At 41.6% G+C, this 25,091-nt stretch overlaps 1 protein-coding gene across 1 annotated transcript; it reads right to left on the bottom strand.

Annotated features, from left to right (window-relative positions):
- Positions 1–1,810: 1,810 nt before the first annotated feature.
- Positions 1,811–24,704, bottom strand: LOC117512620 (protein Wnt-7a). Its single transcript, XM_034172763.1, is given in 5 exon segments — positions 1,811–3,245; positions 16,501–16,644; positions 16,647–16,774; positions 23,788–24,014; positions 24,305–24,704. Coding segments are annotated over 5 exon segments (1,053 nt in total). The 5' UTR covers positions 24,376–24,704; the 3' UTR covers positions 1,811–2,762.
- Positions 24,705–25,091: the final 387 nt, after the last annotated feature.

Here is a 25,091-nt window from a genome sequence, read left to right as displayed (position 1 = left end):
CAATTTCAATGTCATGACCACAGAGAAACATATATTATTGTATCAACAAAATTCATCTCCATGACACTCTTTGAATGTGCTTTCTTATTGAAAACAACCTGACAGAATTTTTGATGACCTCTAGTGACAAGGTTTGAGATTGCTACCCACATTTCTACGCAATTCTAGGTACCTTTTCCTGTGCGGTGGAGCCAAGAAGGATTGTGGCGCTAACAACATGGACTTAGATGGACATCAGACATGGAGATTGTTTATAATAAACATTAGATTAAGATTAGTGGTGTTTAGTTCTCTAACTGTGTGTGCGTCATCCCTTTCTTCTGACGTCAAGAATGATAAACACTTAATTGGGCAGCGCAGTCTCGTTTGAGGGCGGCGCTAAAGGGTTCAGATATGATGCATATTGTTGGGAAAGTGTAGGAACACGGACCCACAACAGGGGGCGCAAATGAACGGACAATGGAGTAAGTCAAAATAACAACGCTTTACTGTTGTGAATGTGCACAACGAATACAACCAATTACAGAAATGGACAAAAGTCAATACACAAAGGTGTCGTGTGGGCAGGCTCGAAGATAGGAGACGCCTCTCCAAGGTAAGACCGGAACCACACGGCTTCCTCCGCCACAGGACCCCGGGAATACTGGAGCCGCCAAGTCCCGAACTCCCAGGTGGCCACTGCCTCCGCGTGTCGGACCTGGTACTGCTGGCGAGGGAAAAAGAACAGTTAGATGGGGGCGCGTTTGCACCCAGAACTCCGAACGGCAGGAAAGGTACCTCCACCTCTCGTTGGAACAGTAAACCAATAACTAGCTCAGTCAAAACTGTGTACTCAGTAGGCTTTGATATGTTACCTCTCTGGTAGAAACGATATCTCGGCAATGAGGTGGAGATGCCGTCCTGCTGATATACCCCACTGATGATTGCCGTCAGCTGTCTCAGGTGATGGGTGACAGCTGTCACCGAGGCTGCTCCCGTGAGGCGGCGGCGCCCTCTGGTGCCTGGAGCCCGCACTCCAGGCAGGGCGCCCTCTGGTGATGGTGGGCCAGCAGTACCTCCTCTTCAGCGGCCCACACAACACATATGATGCAATAATCCAACATCCAGGGACAGCCCTCTCTGAGTTTTTGGGCAAATTACATGCAAACAAAGTGAAAATGCAAAGAAAAAGTGATGATGCAGTGGAAACTGGATGTGTTGCAGTTTGTTTATGACTCGGAGCTCAAACAGTTTTGGCGGTTTTGCAGAGAACGTAGCTGCTCTGGTTAGCTGCGTAGGCTAACACTTACCGACACAATGTCTCCCACTCGCCTCTTCTTCCCTTCTCCACTGGGAACTGAAAAAACGGCACTTTTCGTGACTGCTTCTGTGATTACAGCCAAAAACAAAACAGTACACCCTTTTTCCATGTGAAGTTATGCTGTATTTGTATTGCGCAACGGAAGCGGCTATCCAAATAAGTGGTCAAATCCAGCGATATCACGCAGGGGTTCAAACAAGACTGCACTGCCCTATAACTTCAACTTTGCAGACGTCACCTCTGTGAAAGGTAGACAATGATAGCAAAATTTGCTAGCTTGCTAACCCTGACAAGTCATAGTCAGTCAGCAGTGTAACAACAGTGTAACGTCAGTTACGTCCTCTGTATGCCGGTCATCGCACTAGCCTATAGTGTGTCACGTCTCGGTTTAACCTTTGTCATAAGCATACACTTGGAAAGGGATGGGTGAGTTTTGGCCATTAGTTTTGTTACACTACGTTTAAGCATTTTCATTTGTTCTTTTCAGAAAGCAATAATGAAAATCACGTCTTGTTAGTTCTCTTCCTGTATTTCATCAGTAGTAGTCAAGAAACGCAGTAAACACAAACATAGTTTCTACCACTTACAATATACAACTATGGCATTGACAACAGGGTCGGCTTTTTCAGAAAAACAAAAAAAAAATTAATTTCATAGACAGGAGCAGATACTTGACATTGAATATGAATAAGAAATAAATAAGACATTCATATAAAAATAACCTTTTACAAAATATACTCTATCAACTGATATTTACCAAAAGTGGAGAATGTGCCAGTGTTTTTGATCAATGAGTACGTTCTGTTAAACTACACCACAGCGCCTCCCGCCCTCAACAAGCGAGATTTACTAGACTAGCAGCAAAGAAACGGAAGACTAACTCATGAGAAGGTCAGCAGGTCAGTGTGAGCAGCCTCCACCAGTTTCATCTGGAACTATTATTCTACAAATGACACATTAATTCAGGCAGATTCAATTTCCAGTGTCTTAACTGTGGACTAGCTTTGATTACTTGAACAAACTAGTAGCTCCCGACATCTAGATAGTTTTGATCCATGAAGGACATCAGCTGGTTTTTATAAAATAAATTAATATTAATTATTATTCATTTTCTAAATACGGCACGTTAAATATTCCAAACGGCTGGGTCATCCTGTGCATATAGAGTCCAGCAATCACATCCACCATACGTGGAAATATTTCATAAACAGTCCAAATGAAAATGTCCAAGTAGCTTTAAGTCTAGTTAGTCAGTGACTCACACTGTGGCCACTCAATCCCGCATGCTGGCATTTAATGTTTTGTCATACTGGTTCAAAGTCCACAAAGATTGACAAAGGGCTTTGTGTGCAAAAGAACGATGTGTATTTGCTGTGTATTGCTGTAGCTCCCCGTCTTCTTGGAAGTTTAACAGCCACGGTTCCTTACACACCGTCAGGAATAAACTATCCAATAAATACTCTCATTTGCATGTGTACACCTCTGTCCTCTCACTGCAGGTGTTGCATCTGACGTAGCAGCACCACAGGAACTTGCAGTTGCACTGCCAGACGCGGGAGTACTGGTGCGTATTGTATCCGCGACCACAGCACATCAAATCGCAGCCGCTGATGTGCTGCATCATAGTCTTATTACACACCCTGCCCTGAGTCCCCAGGCTCCCCGTCACAGGATCCACCTCGCAGTAGTTAGGCGACCTGTCTATGTAGACCAGGTCTGTATCCATGGGTTTGCGGTAAGAGTAAGGCTTTTTTATCTTGAGAAATTTCGGGCGTTTGTTGCGGCTGGCTTTGACCGGTTCCACGTGCACGGCGTGGGCATACTTCTCCTTGAGAATGTAGCCAAGCTCGCGGAACTTAGGAAGTGTAGTCCAGCAGGTTCTTGTAGTGCAGGAACCAGACACGCCGTGGCACTTGCATTCCAGTCGCATGTTCTTCTCCAGAACCTAGACGCACAAAAACAACTCAGTGAAACAGGAAGTAACAGACAAAAAACAAACAAAAAAACCCACCCCAGCTACAATAATTGAGCCAATCTCCCAACAATTTCCAATATAAACCTTTCATGATGGTTACATTCTTCCATTTACCTCACATGCTTAATATTTTTATGATTAATGCAAGACAAATGGCAAGTGTGCAACATAATAAACACGACTGTCAAAAACACTATGGGTGAGGATTAAATACAGGCCCACCACATAGAGCAATGATACCATATACACAGAAGCCAAAATAATGGATCAGATTTCAGGCTCTGTGTGTGTAGTCACCACATACAACCCACAAATGTCAAGAGTGGCTGTACAAGGTGCAGAGTGACTAGGATTACTGCTAAATCTGAGATGATGACAACGAGAAGTGCCACTGGGAGAAAGTAGAAAAAAAGTTCTGTAAGCAACAAGGTCACTTGCACTTTCCTGCACTGTTCGAATTATGTGGTAATCGGGGTCTGACACCCCAGATTAAAGCGCCCCACCACAAGCGGTAAAAAATAGTATTTTGTGTGTGTACCTTTTAACTGTAACTATAAATATTACAATATATTTCCCATATTTATGTCTGTATGTCTGGAAGAATTTTGTAATACAATATGAGACACTGTTAGAGTGGACCAATTCTGATTGTAAGGGCCCGGTCCCACTGGCGTTTAGGAGGATTTGCGTATGGAATTGGCTCATATTCGCTTAACATACGCAATATGCGTGAAACATGCTTGTATGAGTCAGCCGACACACGCACACGTCCGCAATTATCCGCAGAGGCACATTTCTCCATTACCAGGATTTTTGAGCTGCACAAAATTTTGGCTGCGGAGGACATCCCCCGTACATACTCCATACATACTCAATCTATGCGCTGTATATTCACCGTCATCTGCTGATATCCGCAACTGACAAGGATTTGCGGCTTGGCAGCGGACTGGGACAGTGTGCAAAATGGATATTTTGCATGCCCATCATGTCCACATCACGAACTAAAATAAGTTGTAGCGACTGCATACAGATTGGCCATGAATAAAGCGTTTTTATTACGTCTGCTTTGCATCTGATTTGCGACGGATGCAAATCAGATGCGCTGTGTTCACAGCTGAATGCCGTTCTTTGTTCTACTGGCTGCCACGCGCTCTGCGCTGGATGCTGCATATATAAAATAATTATTTGGTGGTGGATTAATCATTTTATTCTGCAAATTGGCTGTTGAAAACAGCTCTAATCACTTCCTGAATCAGAGGGAGCTGCAGCTGGGCCATTAGCGTGCACGTGCACTCGTGCGCAAACAGCCCAGCTGCAGAAAGCATTTTGAGCTGTCTAAAAAGGTAATTATTTGATTTGTTTATATTGTCAAGGCTTGATAAAACAGTTGTGTGTTTTTTCCTTCTTGTCTGCAGCTGTTACAGTATTTATTCCTGTTTATAACAGATTTAACTTCTTGTTATAATTGTTCAGACGAGCTGCGCTCTGAAGTGAACCACTGACGTCACCACTCGCCCTGTTCACTGTTTGTTTACTCCAAACAACTTGTCCAAGTCCAGCAGTTGCTCCAGAGGCTGTATTGTTGGTGTGAATAGTGATGCCGATGGCCCGAGTGCGCTTCATTTATGACCACAATGCAGATGCCGTGCACGTGCATAATACACCCGTAATACTGCCGTGATAATCGCAATGCGTCGGATCTGTTTCCTCATTACATGCATTATATATCCGTGATTGTTCAACATATATTCGCTATATATTATTAATATATACATAATTCATACTGGGACATTTGTCATTTTTGACCATTTTTGTTGCAGACGACAACGAACGCCCATACTTTGTATACTCAATTCATGCGCAATTAATCTTCTCCCCAGTGGGACAGGACCCTTAATTGAACTCACAGAGATTTTAAAAAGACTAAAGTGAACACTGAGCTCATTTCCACAATATTTTGTGGAAATGAGTTTGGTTTTTGGATGAAAATAAATGATTGTAATTGAAATCTAGTAGATTCAACTGGAATATAAATAACTCTCCATGGCATCAGGTAAGTTATTTCGATAACTGTGTGCTTCTGCAGTGAAATTAAATATTTATCTATGATTGCTTCAAATATTCAGCTGTTTCTGATGTTACCCAGGCAAATGGCTGTCGCAGTATTATTAGGGAGGGGTGTTATTTCAAAATTTTTTGAAATCTATACATTTTTGCATGGAATATGGAAACATACATGGAATAAACCATAACAGTATAATTTTTGGGTCATTTGGTTCCAAAAATCCATATGGACGGAGCGTTTGAAAATTTCAAGTAACGCATGTATCTTATACGAGGTCTATCAGAAAAGTATTCTACCTTTTTATTTAAAAAAAAAAAACTATATGGATTTGAATGACGTGCGATTACACCAATCATGCTTGAACCCTCGTGCGCATGCGTGAGTTTTTTCACGCGTCGGTGACATCATTTCCCTGTGGGCAGGCCTTGAATGAGATGTGGTCCCGCCCTCTCGGCTGAATTCCTTTGTGTCACACGCTGCTCGAGACGGCGCGCTTTGCTTTATCAAAATTTTTTCTGGACCTGTGAGGAATATCCGAGTGGACACTATTCGAGAAATTAAGCTGGTTTTCGGTGAAAAGTTTAACGGCTGATGAGAGATTATGGGGTGTTTCTGTCGGTGTAAGGACTTCCCACAGAGCGGGACGTCGCGCAGCGCTTCCAGGCACCATCGTCGGCCTGTTCGACCTGAAAACATCCTAATGTAAGGCTTAATTCACCCAGGACGTCGTGAGAGAACAGAGAAGATTCAGAAGAGGCCGGCATGAGGACTTTATGTGGACATTCCACTGTTTAAGGACATTTTGTAATGAAAGACGTGCGCGCAAATTTGCCAAGTCGTTTCCGTGACGACTCGGCGAATCTGTGTGCGCCGCGACAGGAAAAACACCTCTGTGTTGAAAACCATTTGTAAAATTCAGGCGGCTTTTGATGGCTTTCAACAAGTGAGTAACTGAGAAATTGTTTAACAGCTTGGGCATGTTCCAACTTGCCCGTTAAGGTTTCCAACACGGAGGTGTTTTTCCTGTCGCGACCCCCGCGGTCGGGTCCGGCCTGACATGCGACTCTGCCCGCACGTTCTTTCATTACAAAATGTCCGTTAACAATGGAATGTCCGAATAAACTCCTCATGCCGACTTCTTCTGAAAGTTCTCTGTTCTCTGACGACTTCCTGGGTCAACAGAGACTGAAATGTGGAAGTTTTCAACTTGAAACAGCGAGACGCTGCCGCCTCGAAGCGCAGATCGCTGTCAGGCGCGTGGGCCGTCCTTACGGCGACACTACCAGACCAAAATCTCTCATCAGCCGTTAAAATTTTTACCGAAAACCAGCTGAATTTATCGAATGGTGTCCACTCAGTTGTGCCTTACAGTTTTGAAAAAAGTTTTATCAAACAAAGCAGCAGTCTCTGAGCCATTCCTAAACAACGAAAGAGAGGGTGGGCGACTCCTCACTCAAAGACTGCCCACAGGCGAATGACGTAACCGACAGGCGTGAAAAAACTCTTGCATGCCCACGAGGGTTCAAGCATGTCTGATGTAATCACACGTGATTCAAATCCATATGGTTTTTGAAAAAAATAATAAGGTCGGATACTTTTCTAATAGACCTCGTATGTGCTGTTGACGTAAAAAACCACTCTGTTGCTTATAATTAGTTCGTTGTGGCCATGACATTCTTTACATGTGATGATTATACTCAACTGATGTTCCTGAAATAAAAACTACATCGATTTTGTTTGTTACAATTGATCGTAACATATGTACTGAAATTAGGTTTTTTGTCAATTACAAAAAAACACCAGATAGGCTTATTGTTACTATAGACATTGACTATAAACCTGGGGTCAAGCAACATTTGGAGCCAAATTTCAAGTCTGTAGGTGTAGCAGTTCTCAAGATATGACATTTTCATCGATATTTTTGGCGATTTTTGAACCCGATATCTTCACTGGCTCCGTCCATATGGGTTTTTGGAACCAAATGACCCAAAATTTATCCTGCTATGGTTTATTCCGTGTATATTTCCATATTCCATGCAAACATTTATAGATTTCCAAATTTTTGGAAATAACATCCCTCCCTGTTATTATGATTCTGATTCTGAATTTGAAGCAATCAATAGTTAACAAGTAGAGTGGATGTCCCCTTCCCCAACGATAGGGACCAAGGGCACCCTCGTAAGGACAAGGGCACCCTAGTAAGAACGGTGGTCCACACAACTTTCCAGGCTTCACCCCTTCAGACACAGAGGAGGCCAGAACAATCTATCCAGAAATGAGATGGCTTAGCCCACGGAGTGTTTTGCAACTGAGTCATTACGTTTCCTCACCTCTACATGCTGTCAACTGGCTACTTTGACAGCTGCACACGTCAAGTTAGCATAGTGGGCATAACCCATAGTTTAGTCATCAGTTTCCAGTAGTTATTTATGCTTTAACTTTAAATATTATTTATATACAACTGTAAATATGGAGCCTAAAAGTGTTCTTTTGTCTTTTTTTTATTATTTAAATCCATTTTGTCTTAAAAAAAAAATTGCACAATGACTATGGAAATGTTTGGGCCATGAAAAATTCACCTGATTGTGTTCCATAATTTGTACTCAGCTTTCCAGGTGCAATAACATTTGTGTTCTTGGTAAGTAAACTGTAACAATAAAAACCAAATACAGATGTGAGAACAAGTTTATAAAAAACTCTTCCCAGAGCAACCCACTTTATTAAAACCCTCAGCTTCAACTCCCCCAATCCATCACTTGTTCCACAACCAACACTTGTGACAGGCTTTGTCTGGACGTCTTTGACCAGGGATCTGTGAATGGTGCTCGTACTCGGTGTCACCGCTTTTCATTAGCATAAATCAAGGAGGGGGGCTAACGATCAACACAGAGACGCCATTTATTAGACAAGTTAAATGTGAAAGACCGAAAACTGGGCAATGGCTAAATCCGTGAACGCGGACTCTTTCCAGGGAGGCAATTTAGCTGTCCAGCTAAACAATGAATTTCAATTCAGGGTGCCGAGACGCACACAGAAAGTGTGAGCTGTGAGGTATAATGATGAGGCTTTTCGGCTAGTTTGGAAGGCTGTTCTTGTGAATCAGGCATGGCGAGAAAGTTAGCTAACTACCTGCATAATTCCACTCACTCTCTCACTTCTGGATCGACTAGAGACTCGCTGTCACTCTGCAGTGTTCTTCAGCCAGCGAAATACAGCAACCAATCAGTGAACACACAATAACAATATCTGTCTTCATGGTTGGAACTTCTCACTAGTCCTAGGGTCCACTAGTCCTAATCCTAGTTTTAAAGAGAGCATGTTGAAGTTGTTTTTACATTTAAGTGTAACAATAAAAAACAATTTAATTATGGTGAATTACCATTATTTACTGATATTAAATTCAACAGATTTATAGTACAATTAAAGGTGATGAATGGTGTATCTCAACAGAAACATATGTTTTATTTTTGTGAATTGAACAAAACTGGAATAAATATTTGTGAACTTTAAACTCGGTTTGGGGTTGACATATACACAATCAAATAATATAAAGATGTTAGGATCAGTGGACCCTAGGACCAGTGGACCCTAGTACTAGTGGACCCTCCCCGTTTACATAAACAGATTTTAAAAGGGGTCATATTGCAAAATATGGCTTTGGGTCCTGGATGGCAACCACCCACACAGACAACTGTCCTTTCTCACCACTCAAAAGTAACCATCTATCTGCAGCATCCAGATGAAATGTGAGAAACCCCTTTGTTTTCTTCAATCGCCGGGGTTCTCAACACCGGGGAACCCACATGCTGGATCGTCCTCAGTAAAACCCACATTTTGTACCCTTTAGCGTAAAATTAAATTTTATTTTCAAGTTAAACATACTTTGTACGTAACTAAATGGACTGCATTCATATAGCGCGTTTCCATCTGAATCAGAAGCTCAAAGCACTTTTACATTCACTCAGCTGCACACCACGAGCAATTGTGGGATTATAGACATTGCCCAAGGGCCCTTGGTGATTTTCTAGTGTGGCAGGTGTTTGAACCAAAAATCCTCTGGTCTCTAGCCCACCGCTCGAATAGACCGTCACCTCCCCAACATATAACAGTAAATATGTTTAGTATATCTTCAGCGTGAGCTGTGTGATGGAAAGACAGATACCTGCTCTCTGTAGGTTGGATGAGAGCAGCATCACACCATCAAATGAATAATTTTTGGCTGCCAACTTTAAATGAGACATCGTAACCTCTTTTCAGCAAGCTGATATTGCTCATCAGGTTTCTCGAAATACAGATATTGAAGTTTGGAGGTATAAAACACTCCAAAAGCAGTGGTGGTCTTGGTATCAACCAGATCTACACTATGGAAATTAAAACAAAGTGGAAAAAACAAACTCATTCCAAACTGCATGCAACTTCATCCACACCTGCTCCTGATTTCCATCATACATGTGATGATAAGATCATTCCCTGCAATAAGCCAGGACATGCTGACCAGGTGGCAGACAAATGACATGTAAGCTCAACCACACCTGCTCCTAATATTCACCATTCAGTCAGACTCATTGCTTTTCTGTTATCCTGCTAAGTTGGACTCACTGATTTTTCTATCCTGTCACTTGTGGCAATTTCCAGGTTACAGGAGGGGAACAACAATGTTATTGTCCCCAATGTGGAAATTTGCCTTTGGGACAACCCTATTACTGACATTTTGAGTCTATTCTGAGGCTTTTCCAAAGCTTCAGAATAGACAGTAAAGTTCCACATCCAAAAAAAAAAAAAAATGCTTCCTAATCTTTAAGCATGTGTTCCTGCACCTGTTGCTTTAAATGTAAAGGAACAGCTGCTCACTATGTAACATATCTTTCAAAGGGAGTCCTCTCTGTACGTCTCTCACAATCAGTAACGTCTGACAGACGACAGACTAACTCATTGGGTATGTTTCACAGTGCAAAGAGGGGGCCCAGTATAGACTTCTGCGACACATGTCACTCAAGTCTAAAACAAGCCATTTCATACCTACCTTTCGCTTTTAGTGAGAGATTTTCCACTTGTACTATTATAGAATATTGTGACTTTAATCATACAATCCCTGGCAAAAATTATGGAATCACCGGCCTCGGAGGATGTTCATTCAGTTGTTTAATTTTGTAGAAAAAAAGCAGATCACAGACATGACACAAAACTAAAGTCATTTCAAATGCAACTTTCTGGCTTTAAGAAACACTATAAGAAATCAAGAAAAAAAGATTGTGGCAGTCAGTAACGGTTACTTTTTTAGACCAAGCAGATGAAAAAAAATATGGACTCACTCAATTCTGAGGAATAAATTATGGAATCACCCTGTACATTTCCATCCCCAAAACTAACACCTGCATCAAATCAGATCTGCTCGTTGACACTGACCCTATGTCATGAAATTGACCCTATGTGTCTTTTTGCAAGGAATGTTTTCACAGTTTTTGCTCTATGGCAAGATGCATTATCTTCTTGAAAAATGATTTCATCATCCTTAAACATCAGAAAAGTGTCCAAAATATCAACGTAAACTTGTGCATTTATTGATGATGTAATGACAGCCATCTCCCCAGTGCCTTTACCTGACATGCAGCCCCATATCATCAATGACTGTGGAAATTTACATGTTCTCTTCAGGCAGTCATCTTTATAAATCTCATTGGAACGGCACCAAACAAAAGTTCCAGCATCATCACCTTGCCCAATGCAGATTCGAGATTCATCACTGAATATGACTTTCATCCAGTCATCCACAGTCAGTTTTGAGACATATTGCTTTAAGTTTTCTGTCTTGACACTTTGATGTCTTCCTTGGTCTACCAGTATGTTTGCCTTTAACAACCTTCCCATGTTGTTTGTATTTGGTCCAGAGTTTAGACACAGCTGACTGTGAACAACCAACATCTTTTGCAACATTGCGTGATGATTTACCCTCTTTTAAGAGTTTGATAATCCTCTCCTTTGTTTCAACTGACATCTCTTGTGTTGGAGCCATGATTCATGTCAGTCCACTTGGTGCAACAGCTCTCCAAAGTGTGATCACTCCTTTTTAGATGCAGACTAACGAGCAGAAATGATTTGATGCAGGTGTTAGTTTTGGGGATGAAAATTTACAGGGTGATTCCATAATTTATTCCTCAGAATTGAGTGAGTCCATATTTTTTTTCCTCTGCTTGGTCTAAAAAAGTAACCGTTACTGACTGCCACAATCTTTTTTTCTTGATTTCTTATAGTGTTTCTTAAAGCCAGAAAGTTGCCATTTGAAATGACTTTAGTTTTGTGTCATGTCTGTGATCTGCTTTTTTTCTACAAAATTAAACAACTGAATGAACATCCTCCGAGGCCGGTGATTCCATAATTTTTGCCAGGGGTTGTATGTATCACGAAACCCCAACAATATTTTACTGTAAAAAGTCAACATAAAAGAGTTGAGCACTATATGACCCCTTTAACCTTACCACCTGCCTTATTTTGGCTTGTCAGTATCTAATAAATAAAAAGTGAAATTTCCCATCAATGGGACACACAGGCTTAGAAGGGTTTAATACAGTACACCTCGGTTTTAGAACAACTCGATGTATACTCAACAAAAATATAAACGCAACACTTTTGGTTTTACTCCCATTTTGTATGAGATGAACTCAAAGATCTAAAAATGTTTTCACATACACAATATCACCATTTCCCTCAAATATTGTTCACAAACCAGTCTAAATCTGTGATAGTGAGCACTTCTCCTTTGCTGAGATAATCCATCCCGATTAGACACCATGATTAGTGCACAGGTGTGCCTTAGACTGTCCACAGTAAAAGGCCACTCTGAAAGGTGCAGTTTTATCACACAGCACAATGCCACAGATGTCGCAAGATTTGAGGGAGCGTGCAATTGGCATGCTGACAGCAGGAATGTCAACCAGAGCTGTTGCTCGTGTATTGAATGTTTATTTCTCTACCATAAGCCGTCTCCAAAGGTGTTTCAGAGAATTTGGCAGTACATCCAACCAGCCTCACAACTGCAGACCACGTATAACCACACCAGCCCAGGACCTCCACATCCAGCATGTTCACCTCCAGGATCGTCTGAGACCAGCCACTCGGACAGCTGCTGAAACAATCGGTTTGCATAACCAAAGAATTTCTGCACAAACTGTCAGAAACCGTCTCAGGGAAGCTCATCTACATGCTCGTCGTCCTCATCGGGGTCTCGACCTGACTCCAGTTCGTCGTCGTAACCGACTTGAGTGGGCAAATGCTCACATTCGCTGGCGTTTGGCACGTTGGAGAGGTGTTCTCTTCACGGATGAATCCCGGTTCACACTGTTCAGGGCAGATGGCAGACAGCGTGTGTGGCGTCGTGTGGGTGAGCGGTTTTCTGATGTCAATGTTGTGGATCGAGTGGCCCATGGTGGCGGTGGGGTTATGGTATGGGCAGGCGTCTGTTATGGATGAAGAACACAGGTGCATTTTATTGATGGCATTTTGAATGCACAGAGATACCGTGACGAGATCCTGAGGCCCATTGTTGTGCCAACATCCAAGAACATCACCTCATGTTGCAGCAGGATAATGCACGGCCCCATGTTACAAGGATCTGTACACAATTCTTGGAAGCTGAAAATGTCCCAGTTCTTGCATGGCCGGCATACTCACCGGACATGTCGCCCATTGAGCATGTTTGGGATGCTCTGGACCGGTGTATACGACAGCGTGTACCAGTTCCTGCCAATATCCAGCAACTTCGCACAGCCATTGAAGAGGAGTGGACCAACATTCCACAGGCCACAATTGACAACCTAATCAACTCTATGCGAAAGAGAAGTGTTGCACTGCATGAGGCAAATGGTGGTCACACCAGATACTGACTGGTATCCCCCCCCAATAAAACAAAACTGCACCTTTCAGAGTGGCCTTTTATTGTGGGCAGTCTAAGGCACACCTGTGCACTAATCATGGTGTCTAATCAGCATCTTGATATGGCACACCTGTGAGGTGGGATGGATTATCTCAGCAAAGGAGAAGTGCTCACTATCACAGATTTAGACTGGTTTGTGAACAATATTTGAGGGAAATGGTGATATTGTGTATGTGGAAAAAGTTTTAGATCTTTGAGTTCATCTCATACAAAATGGGAGCAAAACCAAAAATGTTGCGTTTATATTTTTGTTGAGTATTTTTAATGAAAAATGTATCACTTTTCGAACAATGTCTTGGTTCGTGAACACCTCCGCTGTAGTAGGTGATGGTAATACACTGTGTTTGCAATCCACCAATAAACTCTAAAGAAGAAGAAGGACTTCTTTCTTCCACTTGCGAAATATAGTGAAGATTCATCCCATCCTGTCTATGGCTGATGCTGAGACCCTGATCCATGCATTTATCTCTTCTAGATTGGACTACTGCAATGTTCTCTTTTCTGGGTTACCGCAGTCCAGCATTAGGTCTCTCCAACTGGTTCAAAATGTTGCAGCCAGACTTTTGACATGAAGCAGAAAGTTCAACCACATTACACACATTTTGGCATCTCTTCACTGGCTTCCTGTCCCAGTGAGATCAGATTTTAAGGTTCTACTAACCTATAAATTTATTCATGGACTGGCACTTCCCTACCTAGCTGACCTAATTAAACCTTACGTACCGGCCCAGGCTTTACGTTCTCAGGGTGCAGGACTACTTTGTGTCCCTAGGGTGAATAAGAAGTCTGCGGGTCACAGAGCTTTCTCTTATCGTGCCCCTGTTCTGTGGAATGATCTCCCTGTGTCAATAAAACAGTCAGATTCTGTGGAGACTTTCAAGTCCAGACTTAAGACACACTTCTTTTCCCTTTCATATGGCTAGCATACTGGTACAGTTTTGTTTTACGCTTTTTACTCTTTTAATTCATTTATTAGTAATTGGAGCGGGCTGCGGCCTCAACTTTACCTAAATCTGGGTCTTTTAGTGAAGCTTAGGGCTAGCGGCCGGCGATCACCTTAGTATTCCTGTTTTTTCTTGATTAATGCTGGCAAATTATACAGTATTTTTTGTCTTTCTGATGCCTGATTCTGTTTTTTTTCTCTGTTTAAGGTGCAGCTCCATCCCGAGATGGGAGTTGTATTTGTTTTGGCGACCCTCCTGTCCTGTGCACCAACAGCAATTCTTGTATATTCGTCCGTGAATTGTTCTGTGAATTGTTTCTGTAATTTATGTTTGTAGCATGGCCCAAGCAGAGGGTCACCCCTTTGAGTCTGGTCTGCTTGAGGTTTCTTCCTCAGAGGGAGTTTTTCCTTACCCACTGTTGCTCTGGGGGTTGGTAACGTTAGACCTTACCTGTGTGAAGTGCTTGAGGCAACTGTGTTGTGATTTGGTGCTATATAAGTGAAAATAAATTGAAACTGAAATTGAAATTGGAACACTGGTTCAGTTTAACAACAAGTCGGTTTAAAAACAACATTTGGAACCAATTAAGCTCTAAAACCGAGGTTCCACTGTATATGTTTTTAAAGGTATGTGAGTACCTTGCTTAAAATATGAAGCTGATGAGGATGTGATGTGGGGGGAAACAAAAGTGGATTAGAGCCCAGACGTAAGCATTAAATGTAGTAATAACTGGAGAAACACCTCTATGGTGCGTGTTTAAGAGCAGATCGTGTGAGGCGGGCTTGAAGTAGTAGACAAATTATGTGAAGGGACGCGATGCAGAGGATGGATGGACTGGGCTGATGCATTTTAGCATAACGTTGGTCTGTTTTCAGTGCAGAGATCTGTGTTGTAACCCAACCCTGCCACTTACACAGCTCTTTCCCTAAAAGCAACAATTTATTCTGCAGCCTGTTTAATCTCGGCCGTGTCGCCCTGAACCCTGGCACGGATACAGATACTGACACCACCTGTTAAACAATGTCGCCGACCGAACGGTCCCCTCTAAAAATTGGTCCGCCCTGCCTTCACTGTGCTTTCACTGAAACTTAGACTAACTCTCTGAGTCTGACTCTCTACATCCAAAGCAATCAAAAGGAATAATGTGATTATTAACCATCAGATGACAAATTAAAACCTCTTAAATCATTCTAAAGTCAGTTTTAAGCAGAAACAAGGCGATAATCGGCGGATCGTTACTGACGCTCTGAAATGACGTAGGAACGGCAGCATGAAAATTCAGTAAGGTATATCTTATATATTATATTCCAATTCAAAGGTGGAACTATGCCAGTATACAAAGGTATATCTAAATATCTAAAAAGGAAGAGTAACATAGAAGAGTAGAATAGAGTAGAGTAGAGCCACTTAGGTGCCTGGTCTTGAGATCCAGGGATGGTAGGTTGAAAAACTTTTTTATCCCATGGGAACTCTCCCTACCCACCCAAGCAGCTCAAGAAAAAGGTATATATAATATAATAAGTAATAAGACATAAGAAGGATAAGACATCACAGGAGAAGATGTTATCAAACACAAAGGAACCAAACTATTTTGTAAGCTATGATGAACATTGCTAAGGCCCGCTAGATAAGCTAACGTTAGCTGTTAGGTATAACTAATTGTACCCCACTCCTCCAATATTTACTTAAATATAATAACATTAAAAAGGGGGGAACAGGAAAAAGCATGTAGAAATGTATATGGAGACATAAGTACATATATTTGCAGAAAAGAGAAAAACGGCGGGCGTTTTAATCACCAAACCTGCAGCTGCTAGTTTTACACGTCTTGTTGTTTCTTCTTCTTCTGCTATATTTTTAACAGTATTCAGTAGCTTCGCCCTCGTGTGGGAACACGTAATTACTGCTGATCATCCCTAGTAACCACTTAAAGCGTTAAACATTAAACTAGCTGTCGCAGTCCGATCACTCCCCCCCCATCTTTTATTATGAAATAAGGCTGAATTTATGTGGAAATGATTGTTGTACAAAAGCTTCTGATATCTGTAGCTGAGATAGATGATGACTGGAGTGCAGTTTTAAGTGGTGAATTGGTGTTGATCTTCAGAAATGACGCATGTGCAGTGAAGGCAGGATGGACCGTTTTTTAAGGGGGACCGTTCGGTCAGCGGCACCGGCCGTCGTCATCTGTCAAAAAAATAATCCAATTTTCCCGACAGAACACATTCTGAACACAGTGTAGGTCTCCTGAATGAAGACACATCATCCTAATTTGTTGTCACCTACCTTGCGCCCCACCTCGTTGTTGTGGAGGTTCATGAGAGTCCTGGCGTTCTGTTTGACCTCCCGAGCATCGATAAAAACTTTGGAGAAGCCCAAGCCGTAGCTGATGTCTGCAGAGCAGCCTCCCCACTTCCCAGCCTGCTCTCTCTGCTGTAGAATCCCTGCTTCTCCTTGTCACAGCTACAGTCACTCAGGTTACCCTGCGTGCAGGCGGCGGTAATGGCGTGGGCCACCCCCGCCGCAATGATGGCGTAGGTGAACGCAGCCTCTTTACTGCCTAAGGCACGAGGAGAAAGAAACGGGTGAATCAAACGTTACTGTGCAAATGTTGTGCTTCTACAGTCTAACTGTGATACTTTTAAATACAAAAGAGTTTAATTATTAGCGATATGTGCGCTTACATCATAGCGTTACTGACATCATTCAAGGGCCGCAGAGTTTTGTAACCTGACCTGGAAACTGTCCGGCTTGTGAACCAAAATGGCTGCTAACGGTATAGTAAACAAAGAAGTATGAATAAGAGGGTTGTCGGGAAGGAAGAACTATTGATCCGTTCAGAAAGTGTCACATTGTGTGTGACATCAGAATCTTCATCCTGCCGTTATCTCTGCCAGGCCCGGCTAACAAATGATTTACACATGCCGAAATATCGGCAGATAACTAAGGTTAATCCCACAGGACTCGTAGATCCTGAACATACGTTTTGAGTCAAATAAAAACTGCATAATATGGAGAGAAATCGTTGTGTATATTGTACGGTGCAAAGGTTCTGCACATATTTACCGAGCATAAATCAAAAATGAAAAACAAAATGACTTATTAATAAATATAATCATTTAAATTGTGGAAAACCATAGGCGGCTCCAAGGTGAGGCTTGATTGGGGCTGTAGCCCCCAGGATTTCAGTAACTCCATCAAAACTCTACAAGAATCTTGCCATTTGACATTCAAAAGCCAGAGTTTAATTGTAGAACTTATCACAACCATTTCCTGACTGACCTGCCCTATAGCACCCCCATATTCCACAGCACGCATGACATATTGTTTGTGCACTGCACTGAGTTTCAAACTGCAACTCGGCAAGTCCAGTCCACGCGCATAAGCAAGATGCAAAAAACCATTCCATTTAGTCTGATATGAGTCTCATATGCTCATATCTTTAGTCTTGTATGCGAGCATGATTAAAAAAATGGATAATTTACTCATTAAACAGGTCAGTTCAGAAACCAGAATCTTGTGAAATGAGAAACAGCAGGACAACAGCGCCAATTTAAAGCAGAGCAGCTTATATCTTGGCTGTAATGTTTGGTTTGAGCTCTGTAGTTTTTCTATGGTCAACATGTAGGCTTTTCTAAATGTTCTAAATTAGTATTCATGTCCTGCCAGAAGGGTGTTAGATTTTTAAACAACTATAATTGTTAGTCGATCTGTTTTGTATTGTGTGTCAATAAACATCATGAATGTAGGCGCAGTGCTACATTCATGATGTTTATTACATTTACTTTAAAATACATATGTACACATTTGCTACAAATTTTGTTGCCTACTGCTAATTAGGTCTGCCCCCATTTGGCCCCACAAGGGGGAAAAAAATCTCTGATCCGCCACTGGTGTGAATACTTTTCAACTTTTAACAGAAGAAATATTGTTTAAGATGATTAAAAATACAATTTTCTTAGGGGCCTAGAGAATAAAGAAGCAGGCTTGTGACCAGAAGGTCATAGGTTCAATTCCCTGTGTTACAGTGGGCAGCTTAAATCACAAGTCCATTTAAAATGGAATTTATGTGAAAAGCAGGGCTTATTTCATGACTTTTTTTTAAAACAATCACTTTGTTTTTGAATGATCATCAGTACTTACGTTTGAAATGTCATCTACCAGGCTGAACAACTACCGGGAAATCAAGCTTGTTTGTTTTTTGTTTGTTTGCTTTTTTGTGACTTGATTGGTTTTAAAAAAAAACAACTCTCATGCTTATTTTTTTTTACCAGTAATGTTGGGACCTTTCAAATTTTGATATTCTCTTGACACATTAATGACACAAAAGAAATTGTTTTTATCAACATGGTCCCAACAAATTTCCTAAAACTTTTTAGGAAATACTTTGTAATACTGTATTGATTAAAACAGGCTCACTCTTGCAAAGTATTTCCTTCTTCAACACTTAAAAACACCACCAGCAAATACCATCAACGCGATTTGACGTTCTTCCGGAAGTGTGTTTGAGAGTAGATCTGAGATACATTATCATTCACAGACAAAACCCTCTGATTATAATATCCATCATATCTATATGTAAATAAACTCATCTTGTCTGTTTGTTCAAAACAAACATCATATCTTCTTCAGGTTTCCTCCTGCCACCAGTATCACGATGTAAACCTGATATGTTTTTGATAAGGGTTTTTTTTGGATGCTTGCCCTCACCATTGAAAGAGAAAGAGAGAAAGGAAAAAAAAACTCATATTGAGGCATCAATTATGTCAACGTTTTATTGACTCGATGGGCTCGGAGCCAAAAAAACAAGGTGTGTCGGTGCACTGACTGACTGCACCGTTGTTAATTTTTCCCCTTGAGTTCTGAGTGCATGGGTTCACCACAAGAGATGGAATGAATTCTTCACAGTCGTGTAATGACTAGAAGATAGGTGAAGCACAGTTGACTGTAAAAATGTATTAGAGTATGTAGAAGCCCCACATGACTGCATTTTACTTTTAAATACTTCACACTGTTTTGCCGCTGTACTGAATCTGACTGTAACTTCAAAGCTAAATCAAAGAAACACCATGAGTTCAACGCTGACGGATATCGTATTACCAGCGAGCATTACGCCAGTTCGCTGGTCAGTCTTCCTTCACTTTAAGAACAATTGCAGGTTGTGCACACTGTTCAGCCTGAGCACCAACAATGCCATTCATTTATAACCCTTCAGCTTCTTTGTTAATCTGATCGGTGAAGCCAATCTATTTGCCATGGCTGTCCAAACTGCGGACTTAAATTTTTCCATGGTGCACAATAAAATGGGCCCAATCCGCCCATTCATATGGGGGGGGGAGATCGTCAAATACCAATTTTGAATTCAACAGTGTGACAAAATAATCGCTTCTTTTCCAACAAAGGCACGCCAGATGGTCTTAAATAGGAAATGGACTGCATTTATGTAGCACTTTTACCCATCTGAATCAGAAGGGCGAAGAGCTTTACATTGATGCCTTACATTGCCATGCTAAACACTTAACTGCACACCGGGAGCAATTAGGAGATTAAGGACCTTGCCCAAGGACCCTTAATGATTTTCCGGTCAAGGTGGAAGGGGGTTGTGAACCAAGTATACTCTGGTCTCAAGCCCACTGCTTAACCACCAGACCATCACCTCCCCTCCCTCAAACAGCTGGTGAGAGTCAGCAGCCGTTATGTGACAGTATGGTACCATTTTTGTATGCATCAAGTATTTCCAATGCCTTCTTGGGATCTGTGTCCATAATGGTGTTTTTCAAGCTACAGTGAGCAGGATTTAGAGGTGTTTATCAGCAGAAATGGAATACAGCATTCATAAACATCCATTCAATAGTTTCTAATTGTCTGCAACACTGAAACAAAGTGTTTTCTTAATTTTAGAAGGAGCACTTCATATGTACATGGGAGCAGGGCCTCCTCATGGAGGTCACCATGTTGCAGCACCATGTTGATACACAGCCCAGTCTCACATTTTTTTTTTTCACGCTCCCATCACGAAATGATTCAAATTTTCATGATGGGGTTTTTTTTTAACTCACTATTACTAACCCTACTCCTACCCCCAACCCTAACCTTAACCATAATCTAACCCTACCCCTTCCCCTAACCACAACCACCCCGCCCCCCCCCCCACTGCAGCCATCACAGAATAAATTGAATTTGTGCTGCCATGACGAAAATTTTGCACTTTTTGTGACAATATGACAAACCAATAGAATAATGTATCATGACAATCCGTGAGACTGGGTTGTAATACAGTAGCCCTAATGGGACATACTTACTCCGAATTTCACATTTTAACAGCATGAGTGGAAGACTAAAGAAAATGAAAAGGAATCATTATTTGCTTCCTCATCGATATATTCTCAAGAGACGTTTTGTATAATATATGAAAAGTAAGCACAATATTTTGTGCATATTGCTAACTTCCACATGCATGCACAACACACGTTTCACATTTAACGTTCAGAAATATGCTTTAGCGTGTAGGTTAGGGCTAGAATAACAATAATAAGAAGTATAACATGAATGTCCATGCTTCATATTGGGGGAGGGTTTAGAAAATCTGCCATCTTTTTCGGTCATGGACACCTGTCAGCCACCTACTGGCTGGCAAATATGATATGTACAACCCCTGGCAAAGTATGGAATCACCGGCCTTGGAGGATGTTCATTCAGTTGTTAATTTTGTAGAAAAAAAGCAGATCACAGACATGACACAAAACTAAAGTAATTTCAAATGGCAACTTTCTGGCTTTAAGAAACACTATAAGAAATCAAGAAAAAAAGATTGTGGCAGTCAGTAACGGTTACTTTTTTAGACCAAGCAGAGGAAAAAATATGGAATCACTCAATTCTGAGGAAAAAATATGGAATCACCTGTAAATTTTCATCCCCAAACTAACAACTGCATCAAATCAGATCTGCTCGTTAGTCTGCATGTAAAAAGGACATGTATCACACCCTTGGAGAGCTGTTGCACCAAGTGGACTGACATGAATCATGGCTCCAACACGAGAGATGTCAATTGAAACAAAGGATGAGGATGATCAAACTCTTAAAAGAGGGTAAATCATCACGCAATGTTGCAAAAGATTGTTCACAGTCAGAGTGTCTAAACTCTGGACCAACATACAAACACATGGGAAGGTTGTTAAAGGCAAACATACTGCTAGACCAAGGAAGACATTCAAAGCGTCAAGACAGAAAACTTAAAGCAATATGTCTCAAAAATCGAAAAATGCACAACAAACAAATGAGGAACGAATGGGAGGAAACTGGAGGTCAACGTCTGTGACCGAACTGTAAGAAACCAGCCTAAAGGAAATGGGATTTACATACAGAAAAGCTAAACAAAAGCCATTATTAACACCTAAACAGAAAAAAAACAAGGTTACAATGGGCTAAGGAAAAGCAATCGTGGACTATGGATGACTGGATGAAAGTCATATTCAGTGATGAATCTTGAATCTGCATTGGGCAAGGTGATGATGCTGGAACTTTTGTTTGGTGCCGTTCCAATGAGATTTATAAGATGACTGCCTGAAGAGGAACATGTAAATTTCCACAGTCATTGATGATATGGGGCTGCATGTCAGGTAAAGGCACTGGGGAGATGGCTGTCATTACATCATCAATAAATGCACAAGTTTACGTTGATATTTTGGACAATTGAAAGGATGTTTGGGGATGATGAAATCATTTTTTCAAGATGATAATGCATCTTGCCATAGAGCAAAAACTGTGAAAACTTCCCTTGCAAAAAGCAACATAGGGTCAATGTCAACGAGCAGATCTGATTTGATGCAGGTGTTAGTTTGGGGGATGAAAATTTACAGGGTGATTCCATAATTTTTTCCTCAGAATTGAGTGATTCCATATTTTTTTCCTCTGCTTGGTCTAAAAAGTAACCGTACTGACTGTCACAATCTTTTTTCTTGATTTCTTATAGTGTTTCTTAAAGCCAGAAAGTTGCCATTTGAATGACTTTAGTTTTGTGTCATGTCTGTGATCTGCTTTTTTTCTACAAAATTAAACAACTGAATGAACATCATCTGAGGCCGGTGATTCCATAATTTTTGCCAGGGATTGTATATATATATATATACACACACACACACACACACACACACATCTGCAACCGCCTAGTACAAGGTGGGGTACACCCAGGACAGGACACCAGTCTGTCACAGAGCCACAAACAGACAAAGAAAGTCACACGCACACCTATGGACAACTTGAAGATTCCAATCCACCTAACCTGCATCTCTTGGATGTGGAGGAAACCGGAGCACCCGGAGGAGGAAACCCACGCAAACACGGGAAAACATGCAAACTCCACACAGAAAGGCCACAGGCGGGAATTGAACCCATGACCTTCTCACTGTGAGCAACAGTGCTAACCACTAAACCACCATTGCTTGCCCTATATATATATATATATATATTATATATATATATATATATAATTTTTTCTGGGTTTTTTTTTTATATTTACTATGAATTTTTCATGATGAAGATCGGTGTTGGCTATACAATGTGTAATAGACCAATATGTCTACAAGTTGCTGGAGGCCGAGTTAACAAGTTTGAGAATGCTCATTTTTGTGAAATGGAGTATTACACATATTGTTATCACAAAAGAAGGTAAAGGAACATGAATGCCCATCATGAAAATAGCAAAAACAAGAAGGCAAACATAGTTGTGAGCTTTGATCGCAGAATGCAAATTGCAACCTCACTACTAGATGAGGCCAAAACCTACAACACTGTAGCTTTAAAAATATATACATCCTTATGTCTTATTACGGATGCCTTCAGAGGTCTTTAGTACGTATGTATACCCAATGGCAGAATATTAACCAAACAAGGACCTTCAAAACTGTCATAATTTCAGTGTCCACTGAAACCCATCTGTTCTTTTTGTTCTGGGCAGGAGTGGACTAAATTGATCTTATTTATTTCTCTCATTTAGCACTAAGTCTTGCTTTCCTCTTGGCGTTCCCTCTGGCTGTAACTTATACCCGTGGTAAGATCGACATTCTTACAGTGAGAGCCACAGCACCCAATTCTAGACAGGATAAAGACCAGTTGAGAATGCATCTCCAGAGACTCCATCGGGATGAAAAGAAAAGCTGCCAACATTCACAAGAGCTTTGTTACAGTGCTGGCCTCGGAAAGCTTTTATATCCAGGCCTTAGTCTGTGAGCTGAATACAAGGCCTGGTGTAAATGACACTTGCTCCTTGTGGGATGCTCTTATGGATGCAGCAATAGAGGTCAGGAAATAATGTGTTTGTAGATAATCCGGCGCAGTTTTCCTTGAAAAGCTTTTAATGGTAGTAGATATATAATATACAAATATATTTTATCAGTGCAACAGGTCAGAAAAATTCCAGTTTTTTTCGCAGGGTGATTGGAAGGCTGTGCGTAATTTACGCACAAAGCGCACGCCTCCAGGCACGAGATGACTATTTTTTTTTTTTTGGGGGGGGGGGGGGGTGCTTAAAAAAGTTTCAAATTGCAAAGGAACTTTAACAGTCCGGTAACATACCCACTTTCAACTCTTTTCCGAAGACTGTCCTCTCTCCAAGCGCGGAGCAGTTCCAGCGGCCGTTTTTGAACTGGAACTGGCACTCGTTGATGCCCATTTGGACTCCCTCTCCGATGACGATAATGGCATCGGGGCGACTTTGACAGATAATCCGCTGTCTGGGAGCCAAACCGGGTATCTTGTTACAGATTATACTCGCACCCAGAGCCACCACCGACGAGAAGCCACTGTGGACGGAAGATGGATGTAACTGAGAAAATACATCTCTCAAACTCTTTACTGTCTGCGTGCCACAAAACAGTTTTGTTTTCTTTTTTTTCTTTTTTTAAATCCTGCAGGAAAATGACCTATTAGTGCAAGAATATATTAACTTTACAACAAACATTACTGGTTATCAGTCGACACGCTTCAAGTGATTTATTTGCCAAAAAAGAAAAAATCAGATGGTTTGAGGCGCAACAAGCATTTCCCCACAAATGCGCACAATGTGGACTGAAACAGCCGAACTCATTCTCACCCGATTTTTAAATAAATAATTCCAAGGCAAAGTAAAACTCGTAAAATCCAGCGTCTCGTTCTCCGACTCATCGCGGCTCCGCAGTTTCATGCAACGACTGAACGGAGCTGATGAAGTAACTCGCTTCTTCTCCGATCGATCTCAGCTCAGGTAGTATACTCCAAAGGAAATCCAAACGTCGAGGAAGAAGAAGAAGGGAGGAAAAAACCCCCGAAATAAATAAAAGGCACGCGCTATATAATATGCCACCTATAGGACATCATCTGATGTCCCCTTTAGGTGGCCCCCTTTGTTGGGGCCCTCTTGTCATTGTGAGGGTGTCACAGGTAACCCTCGAGGTGAGCAAGTGCGCTCATGTGTTGTTGGCTCCCCCCCCCCCCCCCCTCTCTCTCTCTCTCTCTCTCTCACACACACACACACACACACACACACACACACACACACACACACACACACACACACACACACACACACACACACACAGCTCCCCTGCTACCCGCAGGTCCTGGTTATATATCTGCTTCATCTATCTGGGGCGTGTTCACAGGAGACATGGGCCCTGAGGAATCCCGCTGGGGCTGAATCTCAGCTCGCACGCACGCACGCACGCACGCACGCGCCTCCTCTGACAAATAATAATAATAATAATAATAATAACTAAAAGTTTCTTTACAGTTTTCCCCCAAACTGACGTTATTTAATTGCCACTTGAAAATAAAAATGCTCTATTGCTTTACAAAAAAAGGAGCAAATAAGTTGAACGTATATATTAAAACTGGTGGCTAAA

This window comes from Thalassophryne amazonica, chromosome 6 (assembly GCF_902500255.1).
Source record: "Thalassophryne amazonica chromosome 6, fThaAma1.1, whole genome shotgun sequence".
Classification (NCBI taxonomy): domain Eukaryota; kingdom Metazoa; phylum Chordata; class Actinopteri; order Batrachoidiformes; family Batrachoididae; genus Thalassophryne; species Thalassophryne amazonica.
This window is presented reverse-complemented; position numbering and strand designations above follow the sequence as displayed.